We start from the raw sequence: 26,753 nt of genomic DNA, 5'->3' as shown, positions 1-26,753 counted from the left end.
ATATATATATATAGATAGATATATATATATATATATATATATAAATATAAATATATATATATATATATATCTATATATATAAATACAGATATATATATATATATCTATATATATATAAATACAGATATATATATATAGATATATATAGATATATAGATATACAGATATATATATATATATATATATATATATATATATATATATGTGTGTACAGCTAAAATACAAATGTGCATTTCCAACTCTCTCCTCACAAAAGCTACCTTTAATATACCATCATCCAACAAGACAAATGTAGAACTGCTACACAAAACCAAACTACTAGGTGTTGTTATAAATGACCACCTGGAATCTGATCTCTACCTTTAGAAAGCCATAAAGAAGACACAGCAAAAGCTAGGCTACCTGTCTAAAGTAAAAAAAAAAAAAACTACCTTTCTGACTCTGCTACACAAAACATGGCCACCTCTTTTCTACTCTCCAACCTATAATATATCTCTCCTTTACCAAATAATTTCAACTCCTCTCTATAAGCCAGACTAAAACAATGCTACAATAAACTAGCCAAATTTGCAACTAACCAGTATAGATCACATCACTGTCTCTCCCTAAAATACCACACTGGCTTGAACTAGACAATTCTGCATTGTACTCACAATTACAACCTTCAAACTACTGCACAAACCAGAAAAGTCCCATCTCTTCACTCCATCATTCAACCTTACACTACTAACAGCTCTCTAAACTCCATTGACAAATCATTACTCTCCATAACTAAACTTAGCAACACCGGATAAGCTCTGCATTCACACTATATTGCTAATAGCTGGAATACCATCCCTTTCCACTTAACACTCCGCAACCTAACTGAAGTAACATCTGAGATCAATGTCTCTGCACCCCTGTACCACAGCTGATTAAACTATTACTAATACAGCTACATGAGTTTTTGACATAACACTCAGCTACACAAAACTTATTGTACTATCATAACAGCTATATTCTCCTCTACAGTCTCTCATCTTATCTTCCTTGCGTCTCCTCCCCTCCTTACTTCCTTGGGGTGTTTTAACTACCTTTTCTTAATGTGTCCCACGTTTTGAACAAGTCTTCATAGTAAATTTCTTACTTAAAACCTGACAATATACTGAAGACAGTGCACTGCATTTACCTCTCTGTATTTAAAAACAAAACAATTTATATACAGCCAACGTAACCATTCTTTTTAATCAAAAATGTTTATAAATGATGTAACATGTTAAGGATATACAAGTAATTTAACTGTTGTCCATGAATGAAACGGACTATAAATGAAACAATGCAAATGATGTCCACGAAGTTTGCGTAATGGAGCTTTTCTCCTTGGGCCTCTGCTGAAAGATACTGTGCAGTCAAATTTTCCCTGTAAACAAATGCTAATACATACATACATAAATAAATTACTTTTGTGGACACTCTAATGTTAACTGACAACAAAGCTCAATTTTAAGGTCTGTTTTTCCAAAGTACAGCCAAACAATCCACTTATGCTACACAGAACAGGTTAAAAAATGCCGAAACATACATGCATGCATTAATTCATCAGGCCAATAAAGCCAAACAAACTTAATTTTAAGCTGTGTGTTCCTAAAGTACAGCCAAACAATTCACTTATGCTGTAATGATGAGGTTAAAAAAAAAGCAGAAGCATGCATGGCTACAACTAGAGGAATTGAAAATTAAGCTTTATTAGTTTGAATTTACTCAAAGACTTAAAAAAAAAAGTCACGAGTATTCAGAAGCCACATAGCCGAATCACTGATATGTCTTTACAGGGAGGGGACTGGATGGGTACTGATGACCTTCAGGATACTTATCTCCATATAAAACACTGACCAAGAGTCCAGAAGGTATTTCTACTTCTGGCTGGGTGACCAAACGAATTTTGAGCACTACCACCTACATTTACCATAGCCTTCCCCAGGCGTCTCCACTACAGGAGGCTTAAGATACAACACAGTGATAGATTCTCTTTCCTGCAGTTTTTATTGAACTATTTGTCTGTATGGCTGTTTTTTGCTTTGGTCTGGATACTAGAAGGGTGGGAGGCTGGAGCCACTTGTCTAAATGTCATTTGCAAATGGAGCCACTTGTCTAAATGTCATTTGCAAATGGAGGATAGGCAAACTGGTTTTGTTCACTACATAATCAAGGTCCACGGTAACACACTCATACAAAACCTTGCACAGGGTACTAGTTGGACAGAAGCCACTATTAAACCCAGGACCTTCAGAATTAGAAATGCAGGTAGAGTGGGTGTGGCAACAAATTTTGAGACCAAAACCCTTACTTTGGAAGTCTGGCAATGTTCAACCTTGTGTAGAAATAACATTCTATGAATACCAAACTTTGTGATGGTTTCCACTTTGATTTTTCAAGGTATACATGGAATTCTAAGGACAAAAAGTGAAGCAAATAATCTCTGGCTGATATCACAGACTCGCTTGTCGTGACAGCTAGGAGCCAACTTTCTGGGTATGTGAAGAAACAGACCCTTTTCAATGTCAGCTAGGCTGCATGTAATCCATCACCAGTATGAAAGGCGGTGGGCTCACAGTTGAACCCTGGTGCATGCCCACTCCCACTGGGAACCCTCCTATGAGATCAAACACTGTTCGTACTAGAGTCATTGGATCTTTGTACATAGCCTGCACTAATTCTACCAATGATTCTGGGATTTCAGACCACCACTGTACTTCCCAAATCAGCTTTCTTAGGACCTTGTCGTATCCTTTCTCGAAGTCTAGGAATGCCCAGTTAAGACTCTTTCCTCATCTCTGGCTTCTTCTCAACCATCCCTTGGCAAACACTGGGTCAGTTGTGTTGCATCCTGACCTGAATCCGAACTGCGCATTGCCCATCTTACTCTCTACTACTCTGTACCCATTTATCAATCACCCTCTCCAGAACTTCCATGCTATGTGACAGGAGTTTGATGCCTTTATACTGCCCTCATTTGTGGATGTCCCCTTTGTTCTTATACAATGGCACAAATATGCTTATTCTCCAGATATCTGGAATATGCGACTCTCTCCACACCATTTCTCCCCTATCTCACACAGCATATTTATCACATCTGCTATGACCTCATCTGAGCTTGCTGCTTTTCCTGACCTCATTTTCCTTAGTGCTATTCTTACTTCTTCTAGGGTGGGCTCATTCTCTTATCGTAGCCTGTGTCTGGGGCAGTACTGCTTCTGTGAGGTTTTCTTTAATCAGAAGATGCTGGAAATACTACTTCCATCTACCTCTGATGTCCTGTGGACTGGTGAGCTGGTTGTTGGCATCCCTTATGAAGGATGCCTGACTATCTTCTATCTTTCTGTCTTTGCCTTGCAACTTGATATAATTTCTGCCACCTATTGATTCACTTTTCAGAAGCTGGTAGAGTGCCTCCAATGCCATGTTCTTTGTTACTGCAACTCCTTTCTTAGCCAACCTGTATTCCTTTCTAGCCTAATCAATCTTTTCAATCTCCCACTATTTCCTGCATTTCTTTCTTTTGACTGGATTCCACCACCAGCTTTCCTTACGTACCTTATTTCCATATCTGGCTCAGCCAAATATCTGTTCAGTACTCCTCACAAATGCTGTCTTAAAGCACTGCCATTCTTCAACTCCACTTATTCCCTCCTCTTCTTCAAGTGCTAGAGCCCCGCGTAAATCATGGAACTATTGTACTTTCTCTCCTGTCAACTTCCAGGTCTTCAGCCTTGTTGTCTCTGTTGACCTTAGAGCCTTCCTCTGACCACTGCCTGCAGCTGCTTGGGGCAACCAGTGGTTTATGCTTTGCTCCAACTGTTTCACTGGGGATGAGTTTGCAATCATTGATTCTACCTCACTGCCCTTTCCTTACCAGGAGGAAGTCTACCAGAGTTGCACGTTGGCCACTCTTGTATGTGATCTTTTCACCGTCTCTCTTTCTAAACTATGTGTTGGCTATTATCAAGCCATTTGCCAGACAGAAGTCTAGAATGAGCTTCCTCCTTTATTCCTGTTAACCCCACCTATGTGGACCCAAGCAGTCCTCATATCCTGGTCTGTCCAGATATGTACATTCAAGTAATCCATTATCAACCCCAATTCATGTTGTCCTGCTTTATGTGCTAGGTCCTGCAACTGCTGTCTGAATGCACTCTTTTCTTCACTATCACAACCCTGCTGTGGGACATAGACTGGGGTTATAAATTCTGCCCTATCATTACACTTGAGTCTGATTGCTAGGAGTCGTCACTAATTCTGATATCCCTCACTGCCTTCTGAAGCCTCTCTCTCACCACAATCCTCACACTATTTCTAACCTGCCCTCCTCCTGAGTAGTATACTCTGTATCCCAAGGCAAGTGTCTCTAATGCACTGCCCTCCCATCTTGTCTCTTGGATACACAGGATGTCCAGCTTCCTCAGTACCATCATGTCATCGACTTCTAAGCGGTGTCTTGTCAGTGAACCTACATTAAGTGTAGCAATTCTCAGTTCATGTTTGGCAGACCGACTGGTTTTACGTCTAGCTTTTGCTCAGTTACCCCAGGTAACCCAAGCTGGGCAAACAGACACAGATCAGCCAGTAGCTTACTGATCCAGAACCGCTGGGCTTTATGGTGGGCACACACTAGCTTACAGAGGCACATGCACCCCCCCCCACACTGTTAGCAGGGGTCCCTGGTGTAAATTGCAGTGGTTTGGGCCCTCACCCCACTTATCACCAGTAAACACCCATACCCATTTGATGACATTATTCAATATGACCAGATCACCTAGAGCCACGTTTTTATACCTTTGACTGTATCTCTGCCATGGAACACAGTCTGTCATCTGTGTTCTTCTATCATAAGAATACTGTGCACCACAGTAGATGCCCAAAGTGGTTGGTCTGTACAACTCTTCCCCTTACAGGGCACCATGTAGACCCTATGCTACTGTCCACAGTTCCATTCACTGGCAAGACTGAGATGGAAACACTCAGCATGTTTTTCTTTTTTTTAATATAGAGTAGGCAGAACCCCAGAGACACACAAGGAGAACATGCAAACTCCAAAGAGGCACTGGCCAGAGGTCAGGATTGAAGCTTGTACCTTGTGCATTGGATGTGAAGACCTTAATCATTAAGCCAACTGGAATTGCACAGTCTCTGGATATTATGCTCCTTATCCAGATGGAAAGGCACCTGACCTGCAACTGCCTCCAGAGAGGAGCTGCAAGGTAGTCCTTCAGGGATGCGGAGATTGTTTCTACAAGGAAGGTATCTTGGAATCCCTAATTTTGTATGCCCCCTCTGCTCCTGGGGTCATGTCCATTAAAGGGTCCTCTCTCTGCTATAGATGCCCCCATCTGAAAAGGTATCAAAGGGAAAATACTGACTTTTTAAACCAGAGTGCGTTAAAACCTTATGTTACCTGGAAATGTACTTTTGAGTGGTTTCAAAATGCACTCAAGACAAACAGCATCGTCCACTTCCTGCTTACTTTTCAAAGATTTCTCTGACTTTGGGTCTGAAAATGGAGAATCAATCATATGGGGCATTAATGAAGGATGCCATGAAGTTGTCCATTGAGTAACATAAGCAGATCCAGGCATGGAATCTCGTAATTATACCTATACCCATTGCCCTAAAAGCTCCAACCACCACATTATGCAACAGCCTCACTAAACTCTGACAGTACCCTCTTTATGGCTGATGCCACAGTGCAGATTACCTTTGTTCCAAATGCTATCTTTCCTTAGTTGGTTGCAAAATCTTATCAGGCTTTCTATGAATACTATGTTACATCTGGCACCTGACATGCCCTCTCTACTGGCAGGTTCATCATTTGGTGAGTGGGAGGGGCTGCCCAGCTTCAGAGAGAACCTGTTTATCCAGGTGAGGGGGTCAATGAGTCAAGTACTCCTCTGTCTCAACTAATATTTCAGGAAGGAAGTCTGATGAACCTTCTCCTTCAGCAAGGTTTGTATCTGGTGTTAGAGACAACATGGACAAGTCTAAGCATCTCCCACTGCACTTGTACTTACTGGCTGGCTTCGGGGTGGGTGGGGACACATCCAAAGCACCAAATAACACAGCGTCCTTGAGATGTATAACAATGGTGACTAAAGCTCAGAGGCTGAAAGATGTCGAGGGAACATCTTGGAAGTATTGAAACGTTTGCCTCCATTGATGGGTGAATAACAATTCTCTCAAAAAAATCAAAACCTGTGGAGGAATTTGTTGGCATCAAAAACATTCATTTAAGGGAAGTCTTGGTCCAGGTCAACACAGATGTTAACGGTCTGGCACTGACTCACATCTCCAAAGGCTCCAACATCAATACTGGCACATACACCTCAATTGCAGAGGACCTAGACACTAAAAAGGGTGCCAAAGTCAAAGCAGGGGACTTGGAAATTCAATGGGCCAGCACAGACACATTCCACACTGTTGGAATCAGAACAGAGTACTACAGCTTAAGAATTGTTAACAAGTAAAACAATCCATCTGGTGCTAAAGAAGAATTCACCGGAAAGGCCAGAAAGGTCAATGTTTCCAACATATCACCCAAGACAAGTACCAAGGAAAAAAAACTACTTCAGTAGGAGTCAAACAGAGAGGGATGGGATGGCACCCATTTCAACCTCAACCTTTATAAAACATCTCCTCATATGATCCCAAACTATTTCTGAAAAACTCTGGATGACAATCTCAGCACAGGAGTCCCTGGGCACTGGAGAAGTACATGCCTCTTAAGTAGCCAAAGCTAGATCCTTCTGTACCATCTTGAAACTTTAAAAAGGAACTGGTCCGGTATCATCCAACTTCCTCTTTTCTTATCCCTTTCTTTTTCACATCTTTCCCCATTTTCTTTTCCCTTTGAAACAGAGCGATGAAACACCTGAGAATTAACCTGTTTTTATGTTTCTAAAGGTACAAGGACCAAAGGCCTTACAAATGTTGCAACCAGCATCTAAGTATTCTGGCCCCATGTATACCACACAACTTGCAGGTATACTGGGGCAGAATTATGTGGGTGCAGTGGACACACTTCCTGAAGCCTGTTTGTTCACAGCTTCTACAATACAAAATGATAGCAACAGCAACATGAACTGTACTAAAGCCACTATACACTTAAAAACAACAATTACTACAGAACTCTGAAAAGAGTGGATAATCTTTAATTAGACTCAAAGAGCTGAAAGGCCAGAAAGGAACAATACCACTCCCAATACAACAGAGAGGAAAAAGAAAAAAATTGAGACAAACTGACAGGAAGGAGAGAGAGAGAGCGCCATATATATCATCAACAAATATCAAGAAACAAGGACTACTTAGTTGAGCATTTGGACAGTATATATCTGGTCACTTGAAGACAAATGAAACCTGAGGATTTCAGAAAGCGATAGTTGCATCATGGGGAGTAGGGAAGGAGCTTGAGCATTAAGGAGTAGCTTGCAGCTGTTTGGTCAAATCAACCTGTTGGCAAAAATCCCATTAATCAAAGTAGTCAGATGAAATATTGTTAAGACTGAAATGGTAATCTACAAACAACTTGAGGGATTAAACAACTAAGAGTTACTTATGAGTTTTATTCTGGAGTGTTGGGTTCATTCCTTGCATCTTTCACTTGCCGTCAATCAAAGCTATGCATTGCATAGTGTTACCCGAGTTAACATATGGTGTGTACTGTGTGTGCGCACACATGTATATGCATAAATACTCAAACGCATGTAAACAGATCCACCGATAAAATTTTGATTTCCATGCTGGATACTATTGAGTCAGTGAGGCTGACAAACTGTAAAAACTACTGTAAAAATAATCTTTTGGCTCTTACTTGGGAGTCTGTTAACCAAGTATTAGTAGATTTTACTGATACCATAACTAAAACTAGCATCATTTTACAAATTTGAAAGTGCAAGCTGTGCAGTTTTCATTTTTCTTTGTTTTGTATTCATTTGCCATAGGTAGACATATATGGCTGTTAAAGCCCAGCTTTGTTGCATAGATGGAAGAAGCCCTGACTATGCCCCAGATAAAGTACAGTTTTGTACCTACCATAAATGTAGATGTCCGATAGACATGCAACTGCAGTCATAACATGTGGGTTTGTCCTGCCTCAGGCAGCCCTCGGTCGGCCGGATTCCAAAGTCTGGGTCCGACGTCGGCTGATGTCGCATTTCTCTCCAACGTCAGAGCGGCTGGAGTACATAAGCATCAGCCGACGCCATTTTCTTCAGTGTTTCTTGCCCCAGATGCCAGGTGCCCTCCAAGGAAGGCTGTAATCAAATTGGAAGACAAAAACAGGATTCCAAACAAATAACTGAGCAATAAAACAAATACACCATAACAGATATCCCCAGCTAAAAGAAACAGGGATAGGAGTGGACCCTAGGCATAGAGGGGTATGGAGGGTGGGAAAATCCGACTGCAGTTGCATGTCTATCGGACATCTACATTTATGGTAGGTACAAAACTGTACTATGTCCTTCAAGAATGCAACTGCAGTCATAACATGTGGGTAGAATACCATAGCTTAGCTGGGGGAGGAGGAATGCTCTAGGAAAAGATGGTGTGGCAATCAAACCCTGCAGGACTGCGAAGCAAAGCCTGCTCTGGATCTGGAGTATAGAGGGAGATTGTAGTGTTTGGAGAATGTATGCACGGAGCTCCATGTAGCGGCTTCTAGAATGTCCTTAGTAGGCACCCCTCTTAAGAATGCTGTAGAGGTGGCTGTAGCTCTGGTGGAATGTGGTCTGACAATGGCTGGAACAGTCTTTCCATGAAAGGAATAACAGAATCTGATGCAATGTCCAATCCATTTTGAAATAGTCTGTTTTGAAATTGCTTTTCCTTGGACTGCAGGGGCGTAAGCTACAAAAAGTTGTTCAGACTTCCTACTGGCCTTGGTTCTGTCCAGGTAGTAATGAAGTTGTCTGTGAATGTCCAAGGTATGCAACAGTCTTTCCCCCTTGTTCTCAGGATTAGGGAAGAAAGCAGGCAGATGAATTGCTTGATTTAAAGAAACCCTAGATACCACTTTGGCATGAAAGTAGGGTTGGTCCTTAATGAAACCCTGTCTCTGTGAAAAATAATAAAGGGTGGTATTGCCATTAGGACCTGTAGCTCCGAAACCCTTCTTGCTGATGTAATTGCCAACAGGAAAGCTGTCTTCCATGAGAGAAATTGCAAGTCAACTGAAGCTGCTGGCTCAAATGGAGGTAGAGTCAGTTTTTCTAGGACAAAATTGAGGTCCCAGGCTGGCACTGGGGCCTTTCTTGGTGGCTTAATGTTCTTGATTCCCCTGAGGAATTGCCTTAGTAAAGGGTGTGAAAAAAACAAGAGGATCAGTGTTGTATCTAGCTGAAATAGCAGATGCATGTATCTTTATGGAACAATATGAGAGGCCGTTCTTTAACATATCTGCCAAATATTCCAAGATGAGTGGGATGTTCAACAATGATGCATCATGTCCCTTGCTGGTATTCCAATTGCTGAATCTTTTCCACTTTGCTAAGTAAACCTTTCTGGTGGATGGTCTTCGAGCCTCTGTTAGTATCCGCTGAACTTCCTTGGAGAGAGATAGGCTGAAGTATTTATGAGATCTCCCAGGCTGTTAGCTGCAGTGTCTGTAGATTTGGATGCACTGTTTCGAAGTTGTGTGAGTCAGAAGTAGAGGCCATTGGGGAAGGGCCCACCTCCTGGTGTGACATATGCTCCGTAGTAGTGGGTACCAGTGTTGTCTTGGCCAGTCCGGAGCTATTATGATTCCCTTGGGTCTCTCTGCTTTGATCTTTAGTAATACTGAGGTCATCAGTGGCAGAGGTGGGAATGCATAGATTGTTAGGGAGTTCCAGTTGAATGAGAGGGCATCTATTTTCCAAGCATTTGGATGGTATGCCCTGGTGCAGAATTTTGGTAGAAGATGGTTGAGGTGAGAGGCAAATAGGTCCACTTCTGGCTTGCCCCATGTCGAAGTGAGTTGTCTGAAGGCCTTCAGATGTAACCTCCATTCGTGTGGATCTGTGAAATTCCTGCTTAGGCTGTCCGCCAACACATTGTCTTTTCCTGGAACAAACTGGGATTGTAACTGGATGTTTAGGCTCAGTGATTTCTCCCAAAGATGCATTGTCAGTCTGCAAAGGGGGTAAGAGTGGGTGCCCCCTTGCTTGTTTATGTACCACATCACAGTGGTGTTGTCTGTCCGTATCAGTAAATGGCCTTGCTGGAGTTGGTGTTGAAAAGCCTCGATGGCATGCATTACTGCCAGCATTTCCTTTTGGTTTATATGCAGATGTGTTTCCTTTGGAGACCATTGTCCTTGTATACACCTGCCTTCCATGTGCGCCCCCCCATCCAAGGTCTGAGGCGTCTGTGGTCATGGTCTGTGTTATCTGTGGTTTTTTGAATGACATACCTGTGTTTGCCTGGCTCACCGAGGCCCACCATAGGAATTCCTTTTGTAGGCATGGAATGAGCGGTATGATTGTCTCCAAGTTGTTGCTGTGTTGAGACCAAATGCTTTTTAGGTACCATTGAAGCTTTCTCATGTGTAGTCTTGCTAATGGAACCAGGAGAATGCAGGATGCCATGTAACCCAGGGCCTGTAGGAATCTTCTTGCAGTCATCTGGGTGAGTTTTGCTAAACCTTTGAAGTAATGAGTTAACTTCTCTTGCTTGTCTACTGTCAGGTAAGCCATCTGAGAGGCTGTGTCTAGTTTGGCTCCTAAGAAGATTATTTGCTGGGATGGCTGCAGTCTTGACTTTTGGAAGTTGACTGTGTATCCCAGAGCTTGAAGTAATCGTATGACATAATCCAGGTTTTTTGTCAACATCAATTTGTCGTCCGCTTGTATGAGGCAGTCGTCCAGGTATGGGTAAATTTGTATCCCCTGGAGCCTGCAATGAGCAATTACTGAAGCCAGGCATTTTGTGAATACTCTGGGCGCAGTAGATAAGCCAAATGGCAATGCTGAGAATTGATAATGCTCTGGTCCTGCAAGAAATCTGAGGTATCTTCTGCAGCTGTGTCTGATAGGGACATGCAGGTATGCCTCCTTGAGGTCCAGAGTAATCAGCCAAGACCCTTGCCCAGCATGGGAAGGAGTTGCTGTAGAGTCAGCATTTTGAACTTTGGTACTATGAGAAAGGTGTTTAATGCGGATAAGTCCAGTATTGGTCTCCATTGAGATTCTTTTCTTGGAACAAGGAACAGTCTTGAGTAAAACCCTGGTCTTGTTCTTGTTGTGGAACTCTTTCTATTGCTTTCATCCGAGTCAGCAGAGTGATTTGCTTGATAGCCTCTGCCCTCTGGTTTTGTGGTAGGTTTGGCATGCCTTGTTTTCTTGGTAAGGTATGAAAATGAAACCTGTACCCTCGGTCTATAATGTCCAAAATCCATTTGTCCTTTGTCAGTCTGTGCCAATTTTCTGCAAACAGAGATAATTTCCCGCCCAAGGGAGCTTCTATTTGTTCCCTGGTAGGCGGTAGTAGAGGAAAGTCATTGAGATTGTGGTTGTGGGGCAGGTGAAACCCCTCCGCCACTTCTTTGGTTTCCTGGCTGCCATTGTCGTCCCCTGTAAGGGCCTCTGTATTGGCCTCTTCCTCGGCCATGTCTGTTCTTACCCCTTTGAAACTTTTCTGTATTAGGAAAGGACTAGTTTTTAGAAGGCCAATTCCTACTGAATCTGGGGGGTTGAACCTGGAGGAAATCTTTCACCGTCTGAACTGATTTTGCTTTTTCTTCGATGGTCTTTAACACATCCTTAGCATTCGCACCAAAAAGCTTGTTCTTTTCCAAAGGTGCATCCAGAAGTTTTGCTTTTACATGATCTGGTAGAGGTTGATCTTTTAACCAAGCATGTCTACGAATGACTGCCCGTGTCATAGCTGCCCTACATGAAGCTTCCAGTGCATCATATCCACACTGCAGGAAGTGATTGCTTACTTGCTGAGTGTTATGTACAGCTTCCTGCAAAGTCTTCCTGTCTAAAGGATCAGGAGTGGCTAAAGTTTTTTGTAAATCTTCTAAAAGGTAATCCTGATATTGTAACATATGAAAAAGGCAATTTAAAGCTCTCATAGATAAGGTAGTGGATGTGTAAACCTTTTTACCCCATCTCTCTAATGACCTGGCCTCCCTGTTGAAGGGCAATGGATTTTTAGAGGTGGAGGCTGAAACTCCTTTAGGCCCCTGTGAAATAGTTTCCAAATCAGCAGAATGGGCTCTGAATAAATGGGAATGAGTTTCTGGGACCCTGTAATAACTGTCTGGCTTGGCTGGAGCAGGAGGAAGAGGATCAGGGGTAGCACTAGAGTCAGAATAAAAATCATCCAGAATATCAAGTACAGGAGGAATAACTAAGGGCCTGTGCTGGAGCTTCTTAAGGAAAGTCCTCAGGCGTTTCCTAGAATCAGAATATTCCTGACCTTGCCACTTGAAATGTTCCCTCATGGTGTGCAGAACTTCCCCAAAAGAAATATCCTCAGGAGGGGAGGCCGAGGGGATGGAATCTTCTGCATCCGAGTCCTCATAGGTCTGGAAGAGCTCTTCCTGGCTATCAGAGTGGACAGAGCCCTCAGAATCTTCATCTGAAGGAATAGGTTCAGAGGGTTCAACCCGGGGCCTTTTATCAGAAGGAGGCTGGGATCCTCTCTCAGGATGGGCCTGTGAACCTCTAATCATGGAAATTAAATCAGCAGCCATGGACATAACTTGTGTCTCTGGAGTAGGCTGAGGTAACGATTTATAAGTAATATGCTTTGTTTTGCTGGCTGCCTTAGCCCTAGTGTAGGCCTTAATAGACATGGCCATAGGAGGCCTGGCAGCTCCACGTGCAGGAGTGACCTTGTCTACAGCAATGGTCTCGGGCATTTCCTCGGTTTCGGTATCCGGAAGAAAATCGATAACTGGCGTCGGAGTGATGTCCGGAATCGGAGTCGTCGGTAATGCGGTGTCTTCGGTTCGGAGCGGTGGAGCGACCATCTCAGAGGGAACCGGAGCACTCGCGCTAGGTTTTGGCGTGGAGTCGGTGGTAGACGCGGGCCGAGGATGTCGGTCCCGGTCTTTTCACTTTTTGGGAGTTTGCGATGTCGGAAGATCCGACGACATGGTGTAAGCAAATTTATCGGCAAAAAAGTCTTCAGCAAACTCCGCCCGGCACCTGAGAGTGCGCTTGTTGAAGCGAGCACAGGCTACACAGGCCGAGACGTCGTGGTCTGGGCCCAGGCAAGGAAGACAGTAAGAGTGGAAATCCTTATGAGGTATTTGTTTACCACAAGAAAGACAATTGTTAACTTTCAGTAATTTCTGACATCAGCTGAGGCAAGAAAAGGTCCCCAACGGGGTACTTAGCTTTTTGATGACTTCGGTATCGAAGAATACAGGAGCTTACCGACCGGCACTTGCGAACTGCTTCTGCTTCGGGCACCGTGCGGCAAGAAAGACTGAAGAAAATGGCGTCGGCTGATGCTTATATACTCCAGCCGCTCTGACGTCAGAGAGAAATGCGACATCAGCCGACGTCGGACCCAGACTTTGGAATCCGGCCGACCAAGGGCTGCCTGAGGCAGGACAACCCACATGTTATGACTGCAGTTGCATTCTTGAAGGACATCCAAAGTTCAAGCAGCAGCTTAAGTGCAAGAAAAGCTAATCAGGGGAGGGATGGGGAATGGGAGTGAGTAGCTAATGCTGGCTCATCTATTCAAGGAGTAGGGAGCGGTGTTCCCCGTTGGCAATATCTCACATCTGACTGAAGGCTAGCATCTATGCTGCTGACCGAGGCTTGATAGATATCGCTGATGCCAGGTTTCAGGAAGCATATGTGCATGGAAGCACATACACAGAAGGATCATGCCCACTTCTTCAATGCTGTACTTACATCAGGCATATTAGGGTATGGTTAGGGCTTTAGAAAAGAATCTTCCAAAAGTAGCCTGCTTCTGGAAAAATGGAAGCTGCTGAAGGGAGGCGAGTGTAATTCAATTCCTGGCCCAGGGACATGTACAGTATGTATGCCATAGGGCTCCAGTAGTGGGAAGTGCAAACCAAATTAGCCCCATCAGACTATTGTTGCTAACACACTGGAAATGCCCAGTACAGTGTAACAAGTAGCCTCAACTTCACCCGGGTAGGCCTGACAGCATGCACGGGGCAAAAGGTATCTACAAAAGAATGTGGTTATGTTACAGTCTACACAGGTTTTCCTTTCAATCAACTACAAATAAATTGCCAGCTCAAGTGGCATAAAAGGAAAGAACCTTAATTATGACTCCACAGCTCATCGCTAACTGACACCCGATGGATACGACCCAGAAGTAGTAAAGAATGAGGAGATTTAACCTCTCCTTGGTGGGGATGGAGAGGGTTATGTGCTTGTAGGCACACTCACCACAGCAGAATCATCGGTCCAAAGTGGAAATCACACAGGGGTGATCATTTTAAAGGAAGGGAGAGGGCCAGCTGGTAATATTGCAGTGCATCAGTTCAGGCCCATTGTAAATCAATCCTCGGAAATCAACTAGCATAGATGAGGAGAGTTAGGGCTTAGTCAACCCAGATTCTCCTTAAGGACAATGGGCTCCATTGCTGGTACACTCAGCGCTTACCCCCCAGGAAAAGAATGAGCAATAGTCTCTTGCTAGAAGGGGGATGAAGAAGTTAACAGTGATGCCAGCAGAGGAAGGCTCACTGGTCAGAAGACCACAACAAAAAATACATGGATGAAATTCACTTGAACATCAAAATATTTAAAAGCTGTTGCTGGCACTAAATATCAAACTCAAAACATCAAAAACGTGGAATCTAACCCAGTTTCATTGTTGTGTAATCCTGCAGTTAATAAGGTGCAGGAGTTGTTGGGGGTACATGAAATATATATATTTTTTGATACTTAAGTTTTGATATTCTGGCATACGTACACAAATACATATACGCACACACATACAAATACATATACGCACACACATACACACGGACAGTTTTAAGAGAGGTTACCACACTTTCTATACATACCTTTTCAAGGACATCAAGCAGGTTGCTGAGGTGGTGATTACTACACTCTTCAGCTAAATCAACAAGTAACTGAGTAGCAAGTTTCCGAACAAGGTGATCCTTATCTTCTGTAATGTGACTCAGCTGTGGAATCACCACAGATTCAATCAACTCCTCCTGAAAGATGAAATATAACTATATCAGCATGAAAACCAGTTCAATTCAAGTACCAGTGTACTCTGCAAAAGTTACAGAACAGTATGACAGTATTAAAAATACCATGATTAAAAACTGTGTTGAACAGGGCTCTAGAACCAATATTACTTTTTCCTTTATTAATCAGGTGATTGATCTAACTCCCTTGTGTAGACAGATTTCAACCACAATCTAGACATTAAGGGCAAAGATAAAAACAATACATATGAAAAAATTGCAGCAGCCAATGCAAGGAAATCAAGAGTTACTGGAGAAAATCAGTGCAAACACTGGGAGGAAATTGTGAATGCCACACAAACAGTACTAGAAACCAGGAATGAGATCCATGTCTTGAAGATGTGAAGAAACCTTGATCAGTGAGTACAACGGCACTTTCTCCAACCTCACCACCTTCTGTCTGGGACAATTTTTTTATCCTACTCATACAAAAATACTTCCAAAACAGTTCTTGCATACTTTGACTTGCTTTATATTTAAAAGCTGCAAAATGTTACCATATTTTTTTTTCAAATTTATTGTTTTTATGATGTCCCACTCTGGGCCAGTAATCAAGGTGCCTGAATTCTCACCACTGACACTGGAGAGGGACGTTCACTTTGAATACAAATGGATACACTCAGTATTTCCAGATGCAGACCTCTATGCATCAAGCACAATTTCCCTTAAGAGCACACAGTGTACATACTCAGCTCGGGGTCTGGGTGTCTCTCTCTCCCCAGGTCACCAGTAAGGCTCCCCACTGGCAGTGTGGAATCAATGATTCATATCCCTGCCCCACACAGCTAACACACACACACATTTAATTTTCCCACACATACACACACACCTGGGAAAGGCTGGCAAAGAATACTCACTCTACCAACTTTGCCAGACTATAAAACAGATTCACTGCCACCAGTCAGTTACTATAATGATATTAAAAGGGTATCCCAATTATGCTGAGTGAAGTAAATATTAATACAAATGGTAATGTTGACCAAGCAGCAAGGCTTTCAGGAGTAGCCAGAGTTATCACCAAATAAATATGTGCAAATACTCTCAACACAATTTTCTAAAAAGGACCAGCCACAATGAAAGGTTTAAATATATTTAAAAGTAAAAGAACATGAAAATACTAAATATCCATTTACAGTAAATGTCAGAGTTTCAGTCATGAGGAATATTAAAAAGAACACCGATGGAAAGTTTCAGTTATAGAAAAACAGCATTTAGCTAGTCTCACTATCTATTCCTGATAAAAAAATAATTACTGTTCCCTAGTTATTTAGAAGCCAAGATTATGTGGGTGAGGGGGTCCTTGTTGTCAGAGCAACGACAGAATACAGAATGTTGATAGCGAACTTCTACTAATATCCAATTAGTATTTTTGGCTTACAGAATGACATCACACACATCTGGTCATCTGACTCTGATTATCATGCTATACCCCATCACTAGAAGCTACCAGGGTTTAGCACCTATGTGCGGCAATACAAATGGGTAGAGCTTTGCTCAGATGTGGGGCAGCTGCTGGAAGTCATAAAACCATCTCACTCTTGTAGCACAGACATTGCATCTCTTGCTCCATAAAAACTGACAGATAACATCTTTATAACTTATCCCATAAAATAATTTAACTTCAAGAATATTTTTATCTTATATATATTGTACTATTGAAATATAATACAGAATTCAAAAAAAAAAAGAAAAAGTAGTAAACTATTTGCAAAGTATACAATTTGCCTGAGAACAAGTTATACACTACAATATAAAAACAAATAGCCAAGCTGACTTTCCACATATCTGTCATTGCCATAGTCACTGTAAGCCACAAGTTATTGATTTTTACATAAAGCAGAAGAGTTGGCTTAAGTACTATTAATACTTCATCTCTTAAAAATACATCACTGAACAAGTCACTCATACCAAATTACTGTTATTAATGACAAATTAAAATTTGATCTCTGCACAAATTACATTATATGCAAAACCCAAAAATGTGGCATGCCACATAAAAAAAAATAAAACAGGCTATTTAAGTAACAGCTAATGCTATTTTCATTCCGGGCCCGCTGCATGCTTCTCCTACCTTTACCAGTTTGCACAAATCTCTACATCAACTTCAGCAATACTATTGTAAGTTAGTATTGCTTGCCAAATAGAACACACCACTGGTCAGCATTCTGAGAACTTAATTAGCTGCAATTTATAACCTCCTAGACTGTTCATAGCTTAAGACAGTCCACAATGTACCACACAAATGTGAAAAAATAAGCAATTCTACATACTGCAGCCCAACACAGCTCTTCAAAGGAGAAAACAGTGAAAAATCAAAATCGGCAACAATATACTTTCCAATCACATAATTATTATTAGAATTCTCTTTATTCTGTAAACGTCATTTTACAAGACAATACTATTTTATTTTTTTTTTTTTTAGAGACAGATTGCCTTCCCTGTCGAGGACTGCTAGAAAAAGAGGGGGCTCCTAAATGAAAGACCAGCACTGGTAGAGCTTTTAACAATCTAGGACAGAAGCTGCCAATAAAAAAGGAATAATTAGTAAAGCATATAAAGTACTGCATTACAATTATAAGAATCAATCAGAGGAGCTTAGAAAGGATTGGGAAAAGAGACTGGATAAGCAATTCACAAAGACAATGGGGGGATATATGTATATCGCCCAAATATGTAACAGAGTCTGGAAGATTTAGGATCTTTGCCTGGAAATGTTTACATAAGTATTTTTATACTCAAAGTAGACTCCAAAGAATTTTTCTCAGGTGGATAGTAAATGTTGGAGAAGTGATGGGCAAGAAAGAGGTAGCTGGGAACGTATTTTTATAAGTGTGATGAACTAGCAGACTTTTGGGATTCTCTGCAGACCACTCTGTCAGAGATGCTGGGTGAGCAGATTGGGCTGACTGAAGAGATGATTTTTGTTTGAGTTATGCTACAGAATCGGAATTGCCTAGACACAGTAAAGCCTTGCAGAGACTAATTATGGTGGCTGCCAAAACAGCAATTACTAGAAAATGGAAATCAAAGTCTTGACCAACTTTACTATAAATAGTGAATATAGTAACAGAGACAAAACAACTGGAAACTATATAGGAAAAAATGGGAACTGTGGGAAAAATACACACAGAGCAGGAACGAGGTTTAAGAGGCAGGATTTGAATGAGCTATATAATGCTTAACTGACAATGACTGGATGGTTTATAAGTGATGTATAATGTTTACAACTTAATTTGTTTCAATGGTGTCTGCGGTGTAAATGGTAACTAAATTGATATCATTTTGTATGTTTTTCATTTATATAAATGCAAGATTGCCTTTTTCATATCTGTAAATTTAATAAAGATGTTTGAAAAAAAATTACATTTTTTGATACAACTCAAAGAATACCTCACCCAGAATTGAAGTCGCCATTTATGTAATAACACACAATTTGTGTGGCATCTGAACCACTCAAATCTTTGCCTTTGATCAAATAAGAGATAAATACCTTAAGTTTCCCTCCTTAATAGACAAGTTTCATTTGAACATCTATTAATCCCTTATACCATTAATTTTAACAGATCATATCCTCTACCCTGGTAGTCTCCTCAAGATAGGTACTGACCTCACTACCAGCTTTTCTTTCATCTTTGTCATTTTCCATATCTTCCATCTTTTTATCCAGTAGCTAACGATACTTGTTTACATACTTCACTACTATTAACCAAATTACTTTTAACTTCTATAATTCAACTGCAACCTCCTCCTATACTTTTTCTTTTAGGAATCATAAAAATGCACATTACTTGCATTACTTTCTCTGTAGTACTGGACTCACTTCTCAACGGGTATGACTGCACTATTATGATTTTCTATGTTCAATTGTGCTTATTGTGAAAATTAAAATTATTTGTACCCTGGAGCTTTTCTTCCTGGGCCTTTGCTGAAAAAGGGTTAGTTTTAACCTAGCAGGACTATCACCATCACCAAATGGATGAAAGAATGAATAAATTAAAAAAAGAAGTTATGTACTCACCATAACGGTCCATGTTTGTAGTCCATCTCGCCCTTCATTCTTACATATGGGTTTAGAGCCAATCCTCGGCTCCGACTCAGCCTATTACAAAGCTCAAAGTCTTTTAGTTGGCTCATAGCTAGGTAGGTATCCCATGGTGCACCGGTACAATCCCCCAGATCTTGTTTGCTGCTAAACTATAGAAACACAGAACTAAGATTATCCGGAAAGAACAATGAAAGGTCGCCACCCTATCAAGGTAATACTAACCTGTTTCCAGATCCTTCCAGGATGGGGATAGGTGGGTGGAGGTTCGTAAGAATGAAGGCGAGATGGACTACAGACATGGAACGTTATGGTGAGTACATAACTTCTTTATGTTCTTTTGTCCTATCTTGCCCTTCATTCTTACATATGGGTCAGCATCCCTAGCACCTTATTTTTAAGTGGATCACAGAAAAATACTCCTGAGTACCGTGTAACCAAAGGAGGCTCTACCGCTAAAGGTCAGGTCCAATTTGTAATGAGTAATAAAGGTATGAGGGGTAGCCCAGGTTGCTGCTGCACAAATATCGTCGATTGGAACTCTGGCTTGGAAGGCAGCAGATGTAGATTGGGATTGGGTAGAATAAGCCTTAATCTTGAATGGTAGAGTTTTTCCATTGGAGGAGTAAATGAAGGAAATACAGCTCGAAATCCAATTTGATAGGGTCACTTTGGAGACTGGCAGACCTAGTCTAGAATCAGAGAAGGATATGAACAATTGATCTGACTTCCCGAGTTCCTTAGTTCTATGAAGGTAGAACCATAAAGTACAGTTTTGTACCTACCATAAATGTAGATGTTAGTGTTCACACTGCTGCAGTCATCACACTTGGGTTATCCTGCCATCAGGCGGTCCCGCAGTCAGCCAGAGTTCCAAAGTCTTGGTCCGGCTTCGGTTGCTGTCGCTTCTTCCCTGACGTCAGTGTGCCAGGGGTATATAAGAGGCATCCATCGCCATTTTCTTCAGTTTTTCTTGCCCCAGATGTCAGGTGCCCCCAATAGGTAGGCAATACATGTTAATAAAAAATATACATAAAAAATAAAAAAACAATACCTTCAGTTACAAGCAAATACACCACAAAGGTTGTATAGAATAGAAATGTATAGATAAGTCCAGCTAGTTCAGAGGGGATGGAGGGAGGGTAACCTGGACTGCAGCAGTGTGAACACTCGAACATCTACATTTATGGTAGGTACAAAACTGTACTATGTTCATCGTGTTACACTGCTGCAGTCATCACACTTGGGTTGAATCTCAAAGCTAAGGATGGGCGGTGGAACTAAACAGGGTTTGGAGAAGCTAGTAGGCCCTGCAGAACTGCAGTGGCAAAGCCAGCCCTGGTTTTAGAGTATAGAGGTAAGTGATAGTACTTGGTGAAGATGTGCACTGAAGTCCAAGTTGCAGCCTCCAAAATATCCTTGGTTGGTACCCCTCTAAGAAAGGCTGTTGATGTAGCTCTAGCCCTGGTGGAATGGGACCTAATGTTACCAGGTACAGGTTTCCCATGGTGTGTGTATCAGAAATGGATACAATGTCCTATCCATTTTGAAATGGTCTGTTTTGAGATGGCTTTTCCTTGTGATCCTGCAGCATAGGATACAAAGAGCTGGTCAGATTTTCTGAAAGCCTTAGTTTTATCCAAGTAGTAGCGTAGTTGCCTGTGAATGTCCAAAGAGTGTAGGAGCCTTTCTCCTTTGTTCTGGGGGTTTGGGAAAAAGGTGGGCAAATGAATGGTTTGGTTTAGGGCCACACTGGATACCACCTTTGGCATAAAGGAAGGGTTAGTTCGTAAAGAGACTCTGTCTTGATGGAAAATGATGAAAGGCTCCACTGCCATTAGGGCCTGTAACTCTGAGACTCTTCGTGCTGAAGTTATTGCTAGCAGAAAGGCAGTTTTCCATGATAGAAACTGTAAATCAGCTGTAAAAGCTGAATCACAGGGCGGTAGTGTAAGTTTTTCCAGAACAAAGTTGAGATCCCAAGTTGGTGTTGGTGCTCGCCAGGGCGGTCTTATGTTCTTAGCCCCTCTGAGGTACTGTCTTAGTAATAGATGTGAAAATATAGGAGGATCCGTGTTGTACTGAGCTGAAATAGCTGAGGCGTGGATCTTAATAGATGAAAAAGAAAGTCCTTTGTGCAACATCTCAGTTAGATATTGTAGAATCTGAGGAATATTTGGAACAAGGGGATTCTTGCCTTTAGCCTGGTTCCAGGCGCAAAATCTTTTCCATTTGTATGAATAGATTTTCCTAGTGCTGGGCTTCCTGGCCACCAGAATGACACCCATAACAGCTTTAGAGAGAAGTGCTGACTGGTTGCTTAGGTAATTTGCCATGCAGCCAGATTTAAAGTCTTGAGCTGGCTGTGTAGAAGCTGATTGTTTTGCTGAGTGAGCAGGTGAGGAATTTGAGGCAAAATCTATGGTGGGCCTTGAGCCATGTTCCTTAGTATTGGATACCAGTGTTGGCGTGGCCAGTCTGGAACAATGAGTATCATTTGTGGCCTCTCTAATCTGGCTTTCAGCAGCATCTTTGCCAGAAGAGGCAGTGGAGGAAAGGCATACACTGTTAATGTTTTCCAACTGAATGAGAGGGCGTCCACTTTCCAAACTAGTGAGGGGTATATGTCCTTGTGCAAAATTTCTGAAGTTGGCAGTTTTGGGGGTTGGCAAACAGATCTATGTCTGGGCTCCCCCATTTTTGAGTTATTATTGTAAATACTTGTGGATCTAGTTTCCACTCGTAAGGATCCATGATGTTTCTGCTTAGATCGTATGCCAATGTGTTTTTCTTTCCTGGCAGGAATTGTGCTTGTAGTTGAACTTGGTAGGTCAGTGCTGTGTTCCACAAGGTCATTGCTTGCCTGCATAGAGGGTAGGAATGTGTGCCCCCTTGCTTATGTACCACATGACTGTGGTGTTGTCCGTCTTTATTAGGAGTTGTCCTGGATGCAAAAGGTCCTTGAAAGCTGTTAGGGCATTTTGTACAGCTAGCATCTATTTTTGATTGCTATGTAGATACCTTTGATCTGTAGACCATTTGTCCTGAATTCACTTTCCTGCCATGTGTGCTCCCCAGGCATAATCCGATGCATCTGTTGTTATAGTCTGCCTGGCTGTGGGCAAGGTAAAAGGCTGACCCTTGTTGAGGTGACATGCCTGAGCCCACCACAGAAACTCCTGCTGAAGGCAGGGAATGAGTGGTACTATTGTTTCCAAGCTGTGGCTGTGTTGAGTCCATACGCTTTTCAGGTACCATTGTAATTTCCTCATACGCAGTTTTGCATATGGTATTAGTAGTATGCAAGATGCCATGAATCTCAAGGCCTGCAGAATTTTTCTTGCAAGGAGTTGGGTCTTTGTTGCCATCATTTTGAAGTATTGGGTCAGTTGTCTTTGCTTGTCTGGCGTGAGATAAGCCATCTGGGCCATTGTATTTAAGCTGGCACCCAGGAATATTATGTCTTTTGAGGGCACTAAGTTTTGATTTCTTTTCGTTTACTGTGTACCCTAGGCAACTTAATAGGTGTTTGACAAACCCCAAATGTTTTAAACGAATGCCCTTGCTTTCTGCTTGAATAAGGGAGTCGTCCAGGTATGGATATATCTGAATTCCTCTTTGTCTGCAGTATGCAATTACTGGTGCCAGGCATTTTGTGAAGACCCTGGGTGCAGTAGATAAGCCAAAGGGCAGTGCAGAGAATTGGTAATGGGTTGAACCTGCTATAAATCGGAGGTATATTCTGCAATTCTGTCTGATAGGGACATGCAGGTATGCCTCTTTGAGATACAACGTTACTAGCCAAGCCTTCTTGCCCAGCATGGGAAGAAGTTGCTGTAGTGTTAGCATTCTGAATTTGGGTACTTGCAGATGTGTTTAGAATTGAGAGGTCCAGAATGTGTCTCTAGGCTTTGTCCTTTCTGGGAACTAGAAAGAGTCTTGAGTAAAATCCTTGTCCTTGTTCCTGTGGAGGTACCTGTTGAATGGCTCATGTCCATGAGAGCTGAAATTTGTTTTTGAGCCTCTGCCCATTGATTTGGCAGCAGGTTTGGCATTCCTTTTATCCTTGGTAAAGTGTGAAAGTGGAATCTGTATCCTTGAGAAACAATATTTAGGACCCATTTGTCTTTTGTGATGATGTGCCAGTTGTCTGCAAAAAGTGCTAATTTTCCTCCCATGGGAGCTGCCAAGAGGGATTTGCTTGGTAGTCTGAGGGATAAGTCATTGTGTTTGTCTTCTGATAGCTTGAGACCTGTCTTCTCCTCCTTTCTGGGTTGTGGTACCCCCATTGTCGAGGCTTGTAAGAGCCTTGTGACTGACCTCTGCCCCTTGGGCGTCTGTATTTGCCCCTCTGTGGTCTGTCAGAAGCTGGAAAAAAACAGTTTTTCGTTGGCCAATTTCTGCTGAAACGAGGGGGGTGGACCTGTAAAAAATCCTTGACCGTCTGCATAGATTTTGCCTTATCCTCCATTTTCTTTAAAACCTCTTCTGCTTTTACACCAAATAAAACATCCTGCTGTAAAGGTGCATCCAATAACTTTGCTTTAACATGATCAGGTAAAGTTTATTCTTTTAACCAAGCATGCCTACATATGACAGACCCTATCACTGCTGCTCTACAAGAAGCTTCCAATGAATCAAATCCACATTGCAAAGTATGTTTTCCCACTTGCTCAGCTGCATGCAACAAATCTTGCATTTCCTTGTAATCAGGCTGCTCTGTATGTGTGATCATTTTTTGTTTTAACTGAAACATCAAGTATTGCTGATATTTCAGCATGTGAAACTGGCAATTTAAGGCACTCATAGCTAGAGTAGCTGAGGTATATACTTTCTTTCCCCATCTGTCTAGTGCTCTAGAATCCCTTTCAGAGGGTACAGGATTTTTAGCAATAGAGGCCTTAACCCCTTTGGGACCCTGGGAAATGGTTTCTGGGTCAGCAACAGGGCTTTTATATAGGAATTTGTGTGAGTCAGGGGACTCTGTAGTATCTCTCTGGTTTGGCTGGTGCAGGAGGTAGCGAGTCTGGGTTAAGGCTAGATTCTGAGTAAACATCATCCACAATGTCTAACACGGGTGGGATAGCAAGTGGTCTGTGCTGGGGTAGTAAAAGGAACTCTCTGAGCCTTTTCTTAGAATCAGGGTAATCCTGGCCTTCCCAGTGGAAATGTTCCCTCGTGGTATGTAAAGTTTCCCGAAAAGAGTAGTCTTCTGGGGAAGATGCTGAAGGAATAGACTCTTCAGCATCAGAGTCTTCATAAGGGGGGAAAAGAGTATTCCTGTTCCTCAGAAGAATCTGAGGAAACTGAAACCTGGTCAGAGGAAGCGTAATCCTCCTCCTGTCTTGGCTTTTTATCAGGAGGGGGATGGGAACCCCTGATTAGGGTAATTACATCTTCAGCCATCTTAAGCATCTGTTTCTTAGGCATGGGGCCTTGTACTGGAGACTGCTGTACAGTCTTCTTTGCTTTTAAAGGAGTTTTCAGCTTTGCACAGCATTTAATAGTGAGTGTAGTCAGTCTGAAGACACCTTCTGCAACTGAAGGCGTTTCCACTGTACCATAATCTCCTTCAGCCATGGAGTCGGAAGGGCTTAAAGGTAAAGGCTGTGGAGGCCTAGTAATCTCCGCTTGGGAATCAGATGCCACCTGAGGTTCTAAATCAGCGGTCATCAGGGGCTGCGTATGCCCTCACTGATAAACGGAGAATCGGCGACTGGCCCAGCAGAGGCCTCGGTGTCTGGTTTGGGTCTCGGCTGTGCATTCCGGTCGTTGGTTCCTCCGACGACATGGTATAATTAAATTTCCTACCAAAGTAATGTCAGGCGAAATCAAACAGACGTTTAATAGTTTGTTTATTAAACCTAGCACAAAACCGACAACCTGTGACGTTGTGGTCTGGGCCTAGGCAAGGAATACAATAAGAATGAAAGTCCTTATGAGGTATTTGCTTCCCACAAGAAATGCAATTGTTAACTTTTTCTGACATCGGACTGAGGCAAGAAAAGGTTCCCCAACGGGGTATTTAGCTTTATTGAAGACTTCGGTTTGAAATTCAATTTGAAAATCTCAGGAGTCGGCTCACCGGCATTTGCGAACTGCTTCTGTTTCGGGCACCGTGCGGCAAGAAAGACTGAAGAAAATGGCGTTGGATGCCTCTTATATAGCCCTGGCGCACTGACGTCAGGGAAGAAGCGACAACAACCGACGCCGGACCAAGACTTTGGAACTCTGGTCGACTGCGGGACCGCCTGATGGCAGGATAACCCAAGTGTGATGACTGCAGCAGTGTAACACGATGAACATCTGCCTGTGAACATCTAGTTGATGAAATTTGTATTTTGCTGCATTAGAATGGTTGGGGAAAAAATGGTAACTCTATAGTTTGGTTCAAGTTATTCTGAGAGCAAACTTTAGGGATAAAGGAAAGATTCGTACAAAGAGAAACGGTCTTTGTGGAAAATTAGATAAAGAGGCTTCCAAGACAGAAATTTCAGTGGACACAAATGAGCAGGCTCAAAGTGTGGTGAAGTTAGCTTGGACAAGACAAAGTTCAGATCCCAGGAAGCTACTGGTTCCTGGAAGGGGGGGGGGGGTCTCAGCAAAGTAGCACTTTTAAGGAAGGTTTTACACAATCTGTGCAACATCAGGTTACACTCATGTAAACCCAAATGAAAATTAGATAATTGCTGCCAATTGGACCCTAATTGTGGCAGCAGCAGATCCTTGATGGAAAAATTTGGACAAAAATTCTAAAACCATTGGGATGGATGCAGTGTAAGGATCTACATTCCTTTCTTCCGTCCAGATAGAAAACCTTCTCCATTTGTTAGTGTACCACTTCCTAGTGGAAGGTTTATGTGCAGATGTGAGGATGTGGGTCACAGCAGGTGAAAAATCATGAAGTCTGACTAGGGATGGAATTGGAGCAGCCATGGTGTCAAGTTGAGGGTGTGGAGGCTGGGGTGAAGGGCACCTGACATACGTGTGTCAAAAGGTCTGGCACTGGGTCCAGAGTCCATGGATAGTCTAGTACATGAGGCCCGAGAAAGGGGAACCAAATCTGACGAGGCCAGTAAGGAGTGATGAGAATCCTTTTGCTTCCCAACAGTTTCGCTTTCTGAATCACCTTGGATATGAGAAGAAAAGGAGGGAAAGCGTAAAGGAGTCCCGGGGCCAATCGTGAACAAGTGCATCTCTCAGTGACTCCCCTGGAGGAAGCTGCATTTGGAGATGATCGGACTGGCGAAGAGGTCACAGCAAGTCTGTCCCCATTTGTGGAAGATCTGTTCCACTACTTCCTGATTCAGAGACCACTCATGAAGCATTAAGATTGCCCAGTTGAGTTTGTCTGCTATCACATTGGTTGTCCCTGGGATATGCGTTGCCACCAGAAAGTGCTGGGAGGACATCACCCACTTCCAAACACGAATCGTCTCTCGACAAAATGGGTAAGATCTGGTTTCACCTTGTTTGTTGAGATACCATACCACTGACATG

General features: G+C 42.4%; 1 protein-coding gene across 5 annotated transcripts in view; it reads right to left on the bottom strand.

The window, feature by feature from the left end:
- Nucleotides 1-26,753, bottom strand: part of TSC2 (TSC complex subunit 2) — a 3,048,576-nt gene that overhangs the window by 2,241,278 nt on the left and 780,545 nt on the right. For all 5 annotated transcript variants that reach the window (XM_044089186.1, XM_044089187.1, XM_044089190.1 and 2 more), the window contains exon 15: nucleotides 15,020-15,175. In XM_044089186.1, the coding sequence (XP_043945121.1) occupies nucleotides 15,020-15,175 (156 nt within the window). The remainder of the gene's footprint in view (nucleotides 1-15,019; nucleotides 15,176-26,753) is intronic.

Source organism: Protopterus annectens, chromosome 12.part0, assembly GCF_019279795.1.
Source record: "Protopterus annectens isolate FY-2018-M chromosome 12.part0, PAN1.0, whole genome shotgun sequence".
NCBI lineage: Eukaryota > Metazoa > Chordata > Ceratodontiformes > Protopteridae > Protopterus > Protopterus annectens.
This window is presented reverse-complemented; position numbering and strand designations above follow the sequence as displayed.